The sequence below is a fragment of the Ctenocephalides felis genome, unplaced genomic scaffold (genome assembly GCF_003426905.1).
Source record: "Ctenocephalides felis isolate EL2017-DRISC unplaced genomic scaffold, ASM342690v1 CF-g0.4_SCAFFOLD_00845, whole genome shotgun sequence".
NCBI classification, from domain to species: domain Eukaryota; kingdom Metazoa; phylum Arthropoda; class Insecta; order Siphonaptera; family Pulicidae; genus Ctenocephalides; species Ctenocephalides felis.
Window position 1 is genome coordinate 69,507,221 of NW_020536999.1, and position 13,808 is coordinate 69,521,028.

The 13,808-nt window shown below is 29.0% G+C and overlaps 1 protein-coding gene across 1 annotated transcript in view; it reads right to left on the reverse strand.

Moving 5' to 3' along the window:
* LOC113387954 (transient receptor potential cation channel subfamily A member 1-like) overlaps positions 1–13,808 on the reverse strand; it is a 136,372-nt gene that overhangs the window by 15,264 nt on the left and 107,300 nt on the right. The window contains exons 11-13 of the mRNA XM_026625340.1: positions 6,307–6,471; positions 1,935–2,049; positions 1,682–1,851 (exon numbers count right to left, since the gene is read on the reverse strand). Coding sequence (XP_026481125.1) covers positions 1,682–1,851; positions 1,935–2,049; positions 6,307–6,471 — 450 coding nt within the window. The remainder of the gene's footprint in view (positions 1–1,681; positions 1,852–1,934; positions 2,050–6,306; positions 6,472–13,808) is intronic.

The following is a 13,808-nucleotide window of genomic DNA, read 5'->3' on the forward strand; positions in this document are numbered from 1 at the left end:
ACTATTGGATAGCACTATTGGATAGAGAAAACAACTTTTAGGATATAGTCAAAAGGAGCACGCTTATGGGGATTTTAAAAACTTTTGGCTTTAAAATTAGAGAGGCCTCAGGCTAATCTAGAAACAAAGCGTAAAAATTACAATAGAACAGAAAGTAGAAATTAGAGTTATTTCAAGGGAGCAACCTAAATATCAATGGAAGTAATTCTCGTGTATTTATGCATTTATATTTTAGTGGCATTTAAAAATAAAAGTAGTACTTGAAAAAATGGAGAATACTGATAATTGATGACTAATAAAGAATTGAAACTACAGGACTAAATACAGGAAACTGAAAGCCAAAGCACAGGACTCGGAAGCATGATAATAAAAGCTTGGAAAGAAAAATGCATGAAAATGAATAAAAGGTGATTAATAGTAACAAAATGGTAAGGGCATAATAAACAAAAATAATTGAGCAATAAATAACAAAAAATGAAAAAAATAATTGGGCAATTGATGCTAAAAATATATACGCCAGACTATTTTGAGGATGATTGTAAGAAAAATGCAAATATTTAATTTATAAAAGCGTACTGATCATACATTTTAAATTGAGAAACTAGATAAAGGACAAGAAAAATACAGCATCCGGATATGATAACATACTGTACAGGATGATAAAGAACTAGACAACTAAATTAAAAATTAAATTAGGGGGAAGTCCCGTAACACCGGACGTCACCTAAAGCCGGATACTCTATTTAACACGTATTATTTAAGCGAGTTTAAATCTTTTTATTTTAAAATACAAGTGAAAGGGGCGCGGGAACACACAGGTACAGGATCACGCGCCAAGACTCACCTGTAACGCACACGGCCACGGCGGGAGCAACCTAAATATCAATGGAAGTAATTCTCGTGTATTTATGCATTCATATTTTAGTGGCATTTAAAAATAAAAGTAGTACTTGATTGTTATCCGTTACATGGCAGAATATTATTAGATATTTTAAACAATTTTAGTAGGTACCACCAAATGAACAAAATTGTCTGTCCCTTAGCACCGGACACTAAGTCGTACCTTAGCGCCGGAAGTAAACATATTGATATTTCTTGTTAGAATTGACGTAATTTATTCTAATTATTTAATTTTGTTCTGTATGAGTGCTAACGGTCACTACATACCCCCATTTTTCGTATTTTCTAGTCGAAGAATAAAAATCTTATGATGAATGCTCCAGCTGAGAGCATCGGTGTGGCACAGCCAAATTAGTGTTTTTTTGCAATATCTAAGAATATTTGTCAAACACAAATGTGCAGACTTTCCAGAGTGCGGAGATGGCTACATATGTGTTAATTGCTGGTTATTTTGAATTGTCCGGTACTAGGTGCCACTTTGTAAAATCATATTTTGTGTTACCAAAGTTTGATTGATAGTATTAATTATTGTTTAGCAAAGATTGCGTTTTTGTTAATTTAGTTTGATTTCTAACTTTGTTATCTAACATAAGTCATAATTCAATAAACATTTCGTAAAATATTTTTTGATTTATTTATAAATAACCTTAGGTGCCCCGCACTCGGGAACTTACCCCTACTAACTGTCTTCAACGAAATATTTATAAATAATTGAATATATAAAAATTGGTGAAAAATAATAGTAGCTCCATGTGTCAATCGACCGGTTGTTTTTTCTTACCGTTCTTCATGTGTAACCATTGCTAAAGCAGCTTCAGGGAATTTGTAGTAAATTGCATAATCTATGGCACTCATATCTAAAGTATTGTATAACAATTTGCAGCCCATCGACAAAAGTAAAGACACAGCATTAGGTTTATTGTCCATTGTTGCCAAATGCAGTGCTGTATTCTAAAAAAAATCAATGTATAATACTTTTTGATGAAATTATGGTAATAATTAGAACAAAAATAAAACTATGATGATAAACTCACGCCATCTTTATCAACCTGATCCAGCAAATGTGAATGTACGGAATGCAGTAATTCGATTGTTTGCGTATAACCAGACATTGCCGCTAAGTGTAATGGATTCCGCCCGTTGTGGTCCCTGAAAAAATGTTCATTCATTCATTTTTAACAGAAATCATAATACAATAACTTTTGAACTATTTGGCTTAACTTATTCTCTCACACACGCACACTTACACTTTTAAATTCAGTAGAATCCGATTAGTATGACGCCGGATATATTGACAACCGCTTATTATGACGTAATCGCACTAGGAAGTTTGGTTTTCACATAAAATTCCTTACAGATTATTGTATTTAGTCGGATATATTGACATCGCTTACATTGACATGTCGCTTATAATGACCCATTTTTGAAAAAAAATATGTCCAGTTATAATGATCCACATGATTTTACATGATGTGGCCAAGTTTACGAAAGCAATTGCTATGTCTTTTGTGCACAATAGCACCAGGGACTGTTTTTACAATAAAATTATGTAAAGAAATCGATCAAAAATTATCGATTACTTACATTAAAAAAACACATTTGTATGTTTATGGGTAGGGTACACCAATTATTAATGGTCCACCACGGATATTTCATAAACAAATAAAGTCAGATTTTTTTTAACGATAATATTTGATAGTAGAGAGCAAAAAATGTATAACCAGCCATCACCTTGATTCTTATGACTTTGTTATCAGAAGATAAGCAGAACATGAGTGGGATGAAAAGGACCAGCTGAACCTTTACTTTGGCAAAGGTGTAAGCAATAAAGTGGTAAAGTTTTAAAAAAAGCAATTTTACAAGAGATTAATTAAATAAATTAATATTTTGCATTGGTTCAATAATGTAGCGTAAAATTCCTTTAAAATTTGATAATGAAATTGCATCTGTTAGGAATTATGTGCATTTTTTTCTGAACATAGTTCGATAGATGCTTGTTTGATGTGTGTTAAGTGTTTTAAAGTTGTTCGTTGGGTTTAGACAGTATAATTAGAAAGTCAAATTGGACCTTTGTGTCCCGCCCTACCCTATGTCAATTTTATTTTATATTAAATTTTATATTAAATGTTAATATGTATCATTTTTATTTTTAATTAAAATGTATATATAGGATTTTCTTTTAATTACTGAATCATGTAACATATTTACATATTAAAATAGTTTTTCTTCAGTATGCTTTGTATGACGACTGGTTAGTATGACGAGATTTCGGCGTCCCTTCGATGTCATACTAAGCGAATTCTACTGTACATATATAAAAGTATTGTGCTAACTGTTAATAAATCAATAGTTGCCACTCCAATAAGTAATTTACAATTTAGGTTCATATCTCCAAAGATTAGGTAGACTTAAATATTGTCTTTTAGAAACTTCTTTTTCAGTGCTTTTGAGACTGGTGTAAGGACTTTCTGCTTACGAATCATGGATTATCGGTGATCTATCTCAAATTAATACTAGTCTTATTCTGAATATATATTAGTCTACTATATCTTAGTCTGGGCACGCTGCATTAACACACTGTTTGACTTGCTTGCACCGCCCCAGAGTTTGATGCATAAATCGATATAGGTTTAATCACAACCTTATAAGTTAATAGTTTATTTTCAAAAGATAGATAATTTGCATTCCTGAAGCTAGTATAGTTCAGCAGTTCGAATTCATATCGTTATAATTTTTTGCGATTATGATCCTTTCATGTCAGTATGCGGTCAAGATGCATATTGCATAACTATAGGACATCGACACAATCAGTACTTGGAAGTGCCTGGCCATAAAAATGCACACATATATGATACCCCTTACTATCGTTGATTTTTATCCTTAATTGTTTAGAACTTTTTTGATGAGGTTTAAATACATTTATAAAATAGTCATAGATGCATCAACGTTTGTTGAAAACACAGAAATATAATCTGCGATTCTGATCTTATCGCTGTTGTGGTCAATTAAAAAGTTGAAAACTCACAAGTGAAGATAATATATTAAATCTAATGTAATGCTAAAGTTTCATAGTTGACACGGAGTTTGAGTATTCTTTTAGCAAGATAAAAATCTAAAATATTATAATAACCACTATAGATTTTTTGTAAAATGTTGGCCGGTAATATAATCTAGTTATTGATTTGAATATATATGCCAAAAAGATAAATCCTTTCTTCTTGTTCTTTAAGCATTTTTAACAACACTAAGTCATAACCTGGAGATTTCTCATATTTCAGTTTACCAATTTCTTCAATTATCATCTTTAAATTTTTTTATAATGGTTTCTGAATTGTGTAAAGAAATGACTGAGACTCGCTGCATTGTACCGCTGCATTGAATTTTGGTATTGAGCAAATAGGCCGCCTAAGATAGATGATTACATGATTACCTTCTTTCCATCGAAAATGTGTTTTTTGAATGTGTAGTTTTAATTCGTTTTTAATTGGTTTGCAGATTGAGCTATCAAATAATTATTATTTTTTTAGTTTTATTTGTTTTAATCTCTTTCAGTCTGGTTTTAAGCTTATGAAAAATGTTCTTCTCCAATGTTAAGTGAGATGACTGCCTTTTCGGCTTTGCTTTCTTTTTATCTGTCATTTTTAATTTTAATTTTATGTTATAGGTTTAATGCAAAATATTGTGACACAGCAATAAAACTTGATTACATATAACAAGATAACAATCAATTTCTTCAGTTGTACAATTTTAAATTTTTTCTCTATTTCATGACGTAATCTGTTCGCACAACAAAAAAATTTGACCGTGCCGAGTATTTTTTTCTAGTCACACTTAGGAGCCAATTTTGCGGTAACACAGCCGCTAACATAGCGTTGGTAACGCTATGTGATGCTTGTTTCTTGAAAGTAAAATCTGTCTAATTGCTGTACGATCACGCGTTCTACACCGTGATCGTAACTAACCGTATGTTATAAATGCGCATTTTTTCTTAGTTCGTTTGTATGTAAAACACGCCTGATTGCACTGCAAACTAGAGAGGCTTATGGCATCGTGCCGTAATGCAAATTGCTAGAACTTCCCGTACCAAAAATTATTTTTTTAGAAGATTAACATTTTTAAAAAATAATTACTCTGAAAAAAATAGATTTTTGAGAAACTATAAATTTTTGACAAAAAAACTTTTTGAAGAAAAATTTATTCTGAAATATTTTAGAAATTCTGAACTTTTTTCAAAGCAATCGTACTGCTTTAACTGCATAGAGACGAAATATCAAAGCGCGTAAGCCCCGCATCGCCGTCTAACGGATAAACATTGGTACGGAACCCATAGGAATGTAAACAAAATTAATACTCATTGTTAAAATCTCAATAAAATATCTGATAATTTGATGTGCATATGTTTAATGATCATTTTAGATCGCCAAATGGCATTTTTTTACTTTTTTCACTAGCTCTCCGAAACCGCTTGACCTGCCTACCTGAAAATTTGATCAGTTCTTCATCTTGTTAATGCAAGTAAAATGTTTTTGAATGAATTATTTCAATCGGACGCTCCGTTCTCTTAAAAACTGAGTTACCGTTTTTGGCACTTTTTACCCCATATCTTCGGGACTGCTAGACCTGCTTTTGCCAAAACTAATCAGCACGTCTCCTTATCAATACGAATCGAATGTTGTTTGAATTATTCAAATCGCTTCATTCGTGTTCCCGAAATCGTCGACGAAAATTTGTATCCGAACACACACACATACACGCACACACACACACACATATCCATTTTTTCTAAGATATGCCAAAATGTTCAGAAGGTTTTGAAACGTAAAGATATATAAAAATTTGCATTTTCGATTTTATTTCGAATACTATAACTTGCCCTACGGGAAATTAATAAATTGCATTTTCACAGTTTTTATTAATTTAAAGTCAAACTTAAAAACTATACGGTTCCTTCACCACTCTTTGCGATCTTGGAAAGCACTTTATGAATTTGCACCCTTTGATAATAAGAAATTTCATAAAAAGCGAACTAATGCATCAACTGATTTAACTTTTTATAGCGCTCAGTAAACTTTAGATATCGATTGCTCAAATTACTTTGCCGAAAAGCTCGACTGATCATTAACAAAACTTTAACAACCACGGTTTCGATTTCAATGGCCACATCGGACAGAATGATATCGAGCCGTAGTAATGTCAGACTTTCAAATTAGATTGACTCTATAATATGATATAGAACAAAAATAGCCCTCCTCTTCCTCTTTTGAAATCAATATTTCAAACTTGTTATTTTGTATTGTGTACTTTCATAGTTTCATTTACTATAACATGATATTAAAAAATTACCTATAAAACGTCTTGAATAGAAACACTTCTCTATTATTTAAATATATTAATAATTATAAATACCTGTGTAATAAAGCTCCTCTGTTTAATAAAAGATGAACAACTCTAGTATGGCCCTGCTTCGAAGCAATATGCAATGGTGTTAAACCTTCGCCATCACTTTCGTTGATAATAAATGTTCCTTTTTCCGAATCCAATAGTTGACGAACAGTATTATATCTACCATACCTGGTAAAAGAAAAATAAAAACAAATATTTGTTAGCATCCATGTAATATATTATAGGAACCAAAAAACAAAAATTAGATAAAATTTCAGGTGGATTGAACATATATATATATATATATATATATATATATATATATATATATATATATATATATATATATATATATACTAGCTGACCCGGCAAACGCTGTTTTGCCATCAAAAATATTTTTCCGCATTGCAAAAGTTCTTATAATATACATGATATATTAATAATAATGTTACATTTTTATTACACGAATTTCTTTACATTTTGATAATTAATTCGAACGCATCATAGTGCTTTGTTTATTTTAATTTTATTTATGTCAAATAGTGAAATATTTTTAATCAATGAATAAATTAGATTTTAGTCTGAATCATTGCAGTACCATTATCTAAATATATAATTTTTACATAAATATCAGATTTTTTACTTTTGCATTTAATTTAAAAATATTGAATGTCAATTTCAAATATCCAATATGCACTGAATTTTTAAATGCCAAAATATTTCCTTTTTGGTTCGAAATTTAATATAATATGATATAATTTATATCTATAATTTGATTGCCAATTTATTTGTATCTTATTGAAGTCATTAAAAATTCATTTTTTTTTTGAACTGTCATAATTTTGTTTATGATTAATGTTAAATTCAATATGTCGCTTTTTTATTGTGATCTATAATGTTTTAATCACTTATCATATAAATTTTCGACTGCAAATTGATATTCATACTATCCCTGAAACTAACATGGATAAAGTTCTGAGAAATCCGAGTCCAAATCTATAAAATGTTTGATTTTTGGCACTTTTATTAATTTTTTATCAATTTTTGTACTGTAAAATAATGGATGATTATTTATCAAAATTGTAATATTTAGACTATAATTTTAGATGTATACTTTTTATTTTGGCATTGAATTATTTTCATTAAAATCAAGTGAAACATAAATATATTTATTTGATATTTATATAACACATATAATTAAAATATGCATTAAAATCATATTGTCTATAAATAATATGTCATTTTATAAATAGTATTTATTACTTTGGTGCTTGATATGGGTATGAATTTGTAATAAAATATATTCTTTCTGACAAATAGTTAAAAACTTGTTATAATTTTCAAAATTATTTGACATTTCATACTTCAAAAATTAATTCACTGTTTTGTTTATTATACTTTTGTCATGTCAAATACGTCAATATTTATTTATTATAAATTAATAATTATTTTAAGTGATCAATGAATATATTATATGCTTGTTAAAATCATAAAAAAGTGCAAATTCAACACGGGAATATTGTGGAAATAAATATTTTTTTACATAAAGATCTGATTTTTGACATTTGCATTTCATTTCAAATTAATTATAACTGTCAAAATATTTTCTTTTGGATCGAAATTTAATATAATATAATATAGTATTTAGTTTGTCTAGTTTATTTTTGTCAGATTGCAATGATACCTTCAGATTGTACTATTCCATTTAAGAGGTTACAATTTTCTGTATGATTAACGTTTGCGATGGCAATCATAATTTATCTCAACTCATATAATAATAATATTTTATTTTAATTACACAAATTTCTTTACACTTCGATAATTAATCCAACGCATGATGCAGGTGTTTTGTTTATTTTAATTTTGTTTATGCCAATTTTTTTTAAAATTAATGAATAAATCAGGTTTCAGTCTAAATTAACAAATCAGTATCTTCATCTGAATATACAATTTTTTATATAAATATTTGATTTTTTACATTTTCATCTAATTGAAAAATAGTGAATGTCAATTTCATATATTCAATATGCAGTATATTTGTAAATGTCAAAATATTTCCTTTTTGGTCGAAAATTAATCTATGATATTTATTTTACAATATTGTGCTGTATCTATAATTTCTTCGGCAATATAACTTGGATTAATTAATTTATTTGTTTCTTATTGAAGTCGTTAAACATTTTTTTGTGAAATGTCAAATTTTTGTTTATGATTAATTTTAAATTCAATATGTCGCTTTTTTATTGTGATCTCTGATCTATAAGGTTTTGATGAAGTTTTGGTATCCGAAATAATTTGGTAAGCTAATCAAATAAATATAAATTGTAAATCTATTTATATAATTATTTTCATAAATTTTGACAAATGACATTTGACGATTTTCATGTCAACATTTATTCAAATTTATAAACATTGACTTTTAATTAGATTTAAAACCATAAGTTGTAATTTTGAATATAGCATATCATCTAATTTGGATATAAATGTTGGATATATCTATATATGTACATGTTTTTGAATTATATTTTCTGAACTGTCAATTTTTGTTTTTCAAAAATCATAAATCTTTTTTTCTCAAATTTTCCATAAATTATGACATTTGTCATTTTAGTGTTTTGTTTTTTTTTGGCCATTTTTTGTCAAAATTTTTTGAAAATATTTATTTTACAATATTGTTTTGTATCTATAATTTGTTAGGCAATATTTTCTGTAACATAACTTGTAATAATTAATTTATTTGCGTCTTATTGAAGTAACTCGTTAAACATTCTTTCTTTGTGACATGTCAAAATTTTGGTTATGATTATTTTTAAATTCAAGTGCCGCTTTTTTATTGTGATCTCTAATCTATAAGGTTTTAATGAAGTTTTGGTTTCCGAAATAATTTGGTAAGCTAATCAATTAAATCTAAATCATAAATCTATTTATATAATTATTTTCATAAATTTTGACAGATGACATTTATTTTTTTTTCATGTCAACATTTATTTAAATTTTTAAGCATTGATTTTTAATTAGATTTAAAACTATAATCAGTGATTTTGCATGTAGCATTTCATCAAATTTGGATATAAATGTTTGATATTTCTAAATATGTACATGTTTTTGAATTCTATTTTTTGAAATGTCAAATTTTTTTTTCAAAAATTATATATCCAAATTTCCTTTAATTTTGACATTTGTCATTTTAGTGTTTTGTTTTTTTTTGGTCATTTTCTGTCAAAATTTTTAGAAATTTATAAAAATTATATATTTATATTTCAAATTTACTTTTCAAAATTTCCTATAACCTAAGTTGGATATATATGCACACGATGAGCCATTAAAATTTAAAATCGGTCCAGTAGTTTGGGCGTCCATCGCGAACCAACATCGTGACACGAGATTTATATATATATAGATGTATAAATATACAGTCGGTTAAGTAAGAGCGTGGCCGACTTTAACGACAGTTAATGAAAGATTTTGGTCTAATTCTTTCGTGAGCCGATAAAGTGAAGTTTTGTCCTTGATGCATTATCAAAAAAGGTTTAGTTGCAGTTGATCTTTTGAGAAAAAATTACGTTAAACGCCATGAGTGCTAAGTTACGCGTCGCGCTACGAGGCTGCGCCCTTTTGCATGCACCTAAAAGGTACCCAAATGTAGCAATCAGCTGCTGCTAAACATATGAGAAAGTTGAAGGCATTTGTGCAGAATTCGATACACTTATATAAAGTTGCTAGAAAAGTCGATGATTTATCAGAACGTGGTTCAAATAAAAAAGAAGAAAAAAGAACAGTGAATGGGTATTTGCGGAATCCTGCTTTAACACTGCAGCAAGGACGAGCAAAATTAATGGCAAAATGTTTAGAAATATCTACAAAACTATCTGAACCTTTCTTCGTATTCATGATCTGAAATGGCGCAACACAACGGGGAAGCCTCTGACGACTGAAAAACATGTGCTTCTTTTCCGCTTGAGCACATGAAAATACTGTTAGAGATTTTGAAAATGTCATTTTCACTGATGAAAGTTTTATATGAGCACGTACTGCCCTCATCGAGCCGTTAAATTAAAATACGAGTCGTCAGACTAAAATAATCCGTAAAATTAGTAAAAAGCAGGCGTCGGAGATGCCAGGCAATTGTCGACTCCGGTGGTGACTGGACACATATTGACCAAAATTGCATCCTTGCTTTTAACGTATACAATGCATATATAAATATTAAAGTTTCATAATTATTTTTATAAATTAACCCGGCCACGCTCTTACTTACATACCGACTGTATGTTAAATTTTTATAATTTTGATGTTGCAATTTTTGATGTATAATTTTGTCTTCAGGGCAATACATCAATTAAAAACTTGTATGACTTTAAAACATTTTTATTGTTTCCATACGTTTCGACACATTGTTTTGTGTCATCTTCAGTGGACTCTAGTTTGAAAGCGCAGATAGAAATTATTGATTAAAACTAATATATAAGAAAGTGATATGGTATGAACTTACATGTAATTGTAATTATAATTATAATTTCATAATTATAATTGTTCACAATGCACAATAAAACCAATTCTTGTCACTTTAAATTGAACAATATATAAATTTTAGAATGAGTTTTTTATGAAATTGCAAAGTACATCTCGCTATTCCGTATTCCGATGCAAGAGTGAAGCCTAAATGAACACCAATGTGCACACCACGTGTTAAAAGTTAGGTACAAAGCACACGAACTGACCAGAGAATTTAAGGTTTGACAACTAGAGGAGGGTACATATAGTAAAATATAAAAATATGACAATAGAATCGAGATAAAAATTAAAAGAAAAAGAAAAATTAACATTAAAATTAATATAATTAAAACGTCGATCAGGATAGGTAATTATTTTAAAAGTATGATTTTCGAGACATTGTTTAAAACTACTTGGTAATTCTCACACAGTGAAGAAGTATCCAATCTTTTGTTTATGCTATTTTTAAAAAGGTGTATGAAACATGATTCTGAAAAGCGTCTCTGCGATGTATTCGACTCGTGATATAAAATTGTGGCAACATCAAAATTGAAAATATTATTGAAACTTTGGATGTAGTCAGTTATCATTGTTTGATTTTGATTTTTATTTTTGGAGTTGGTATAGTGTTGTCTAAGACGTTTTTTTAGATGTTGTCCAGTTTCGCCAATATAAGTGGCCTCACAATTTGTACTGTCAATTTTATACACGATGTTAGAAATAGGATCTAAACTTGTCGGTGATTTTAAGTTCGAAAACTAGCTGTTAGTGGAATTCTGTCTTAAGGCAATTGAAGCATCGTGCCTTAAGGCAAATTGCTGGAACTTCCCGTACCAAATATTATTATTTTTTTAAAAACGATTAACATTTTTGAAAAAAATTTACTTCGAAAAAATAACATTTTTGAGAAACTATAAATTGGACAAAAAATTACTTTTTTTTGAAAAAAAAAAATTAAAAAAAAATTTTTTTTTAAAAAAAATATTTTTTTAAATTTTTTTTTTTTGAAAAAAAATGTTTTCTTTATTTTGACATATTTTGAAAGATCTGAACTATTTTTCAAAGCAATCGTACTGCTTTAACTGCATAGAGACAAAATATAAAGCGCGTAAGCGCCGCGTCGCTGTCTAACGGATAAACATTGGTACGGAACCCATAGGAATGTAAACAAAATTTATACTTATTGTTAAAATCTCTATAAAATATTTGATAATTTGATGTGCGTATGTCTAATGATCATTTTTGACCGCCAAATGGCATTTTTTTTTACTTTTTTTGCTAGATTTCCGAAACCGCTAAAAAATTTTATCAATTCTTCATCTTGTCAATACTAGTAAAATGTTTTTTTAATTATTCAAATCGGACGCTCCGTTCTCTTAAAAACTGAGTTACAATTTTCGGCACTTTTTGCCCCGTATCTTCGAAACGGCTAGACCTGCCTTCGCCAAAAACTAATCAGCACGTCTCCTTATCAATACGAATCGAATGTTTTTTGAATTATCCAAATCGCTTCATCCGTGTTCCCGAAATCGTCGACGAAAATTTGTATCCGCACATACATACACACACGCACATACACACACACACACATACATCCATTTTTTCTAAGGTATGCCAAAATGTTCAGAAACCTTTGAAACGTAAAGATATATAAAAATTTTCATTTTCGATTTTTTTGCGATTACTATAACTTACCCTACGGGAAGTTAATAAAAAGTTAAGAGTCTGATCAATATTGCAAACTAAACGCAACTAACTCAGCGAATTCAAATATTTTTTTCCAAATAGGAAAGAGATTTTTAATGTATGGGAGACAAATAGTGCCAATAAACTTATTTTCTTCTTTTTTCTGAGACTCGAGGGAAGGATGATTATGTTTTGTGTTGAGGACGGAAAGCCTGTTGTTAATTACTGATTTTATAAGATGTGGAGGATAGCAATTATTTAATAGCGTTCTGTGGATTAGAGATAAGTTAAAAGGCCAAAACTTTCTATCTGACAAGAGAATAGCATGATCAACTAAATTGATAATAGTACCAATTTTCATGTTAGTAGGATGATAAGAATGGAAATTGAGATATCTGCCAGACCACGTTGGTTTCATGTACCAATTAGTAATATATATATATATATAATATATATATATATATATATTTATATATATATATATTAGAGATGGGTAACGCACTCCGGAGTTATCACTCCGATACAACTCCTCCCTCGGCGTGAATCCGAGTGGAGTTGTTTTACAGGATTTGTCTTATCCGACTTTCCTAAACTGGTATTAAATCTGTTAACTCGTGCAGACATTAACTGTTTTTGGCATTTTTGCTTTGGGAAGGAATAGCGGTCGCTTTCTCGTCTGAGAGGCAGTTTTATGACCTTTTAGGTATAAAACTCAAAATACCATTGTGTATTTTCCAGAAAATACAAAAACATTACTTCAAAGATACAGAACAATGAAATTGTGCTCAAGTGTGAATAGCTCAAATGTATATTTTATTGAATAGTAAGGGGTCATATTTCTAACTACGACAAAATTTGGCCGTGAATGACGAACAATATACGAAGCGAAATACATTTATTTAATCTGGTTTTTCTATAGCCTGAAATAACAACACTTCAAAGTACAAAATGTATCAGTGATATCATTAGTATTTAAGCAGTAAAAAATATTTAGTATTATATTATTACTTTTACACAATTATATAATTGTGTAAAAGTAATAATATGCTAGTCGAACTACGCGATATAATATTAATTCTCGAATGAAAATAGCGGGAGAAAAATTTTGAAAGCAAATGTATGTTTACTACAAAGCTTTTATTACAAAGTTTACTACATAATTTTTATATAAATTTAATCCAAAAATCAATTATTTTCTCATCAGAAGGGAATAATTAAATTGAATTTGATTCTCAAGTTTCGCGTTTTTACTTTGGTCAACACTGTTAAATTTACGAGCCACTGAGTCCATCATCTGATCGACCGAAAAATTTTACAACCCGTCATTTATTCGTGAATTTTTTAGA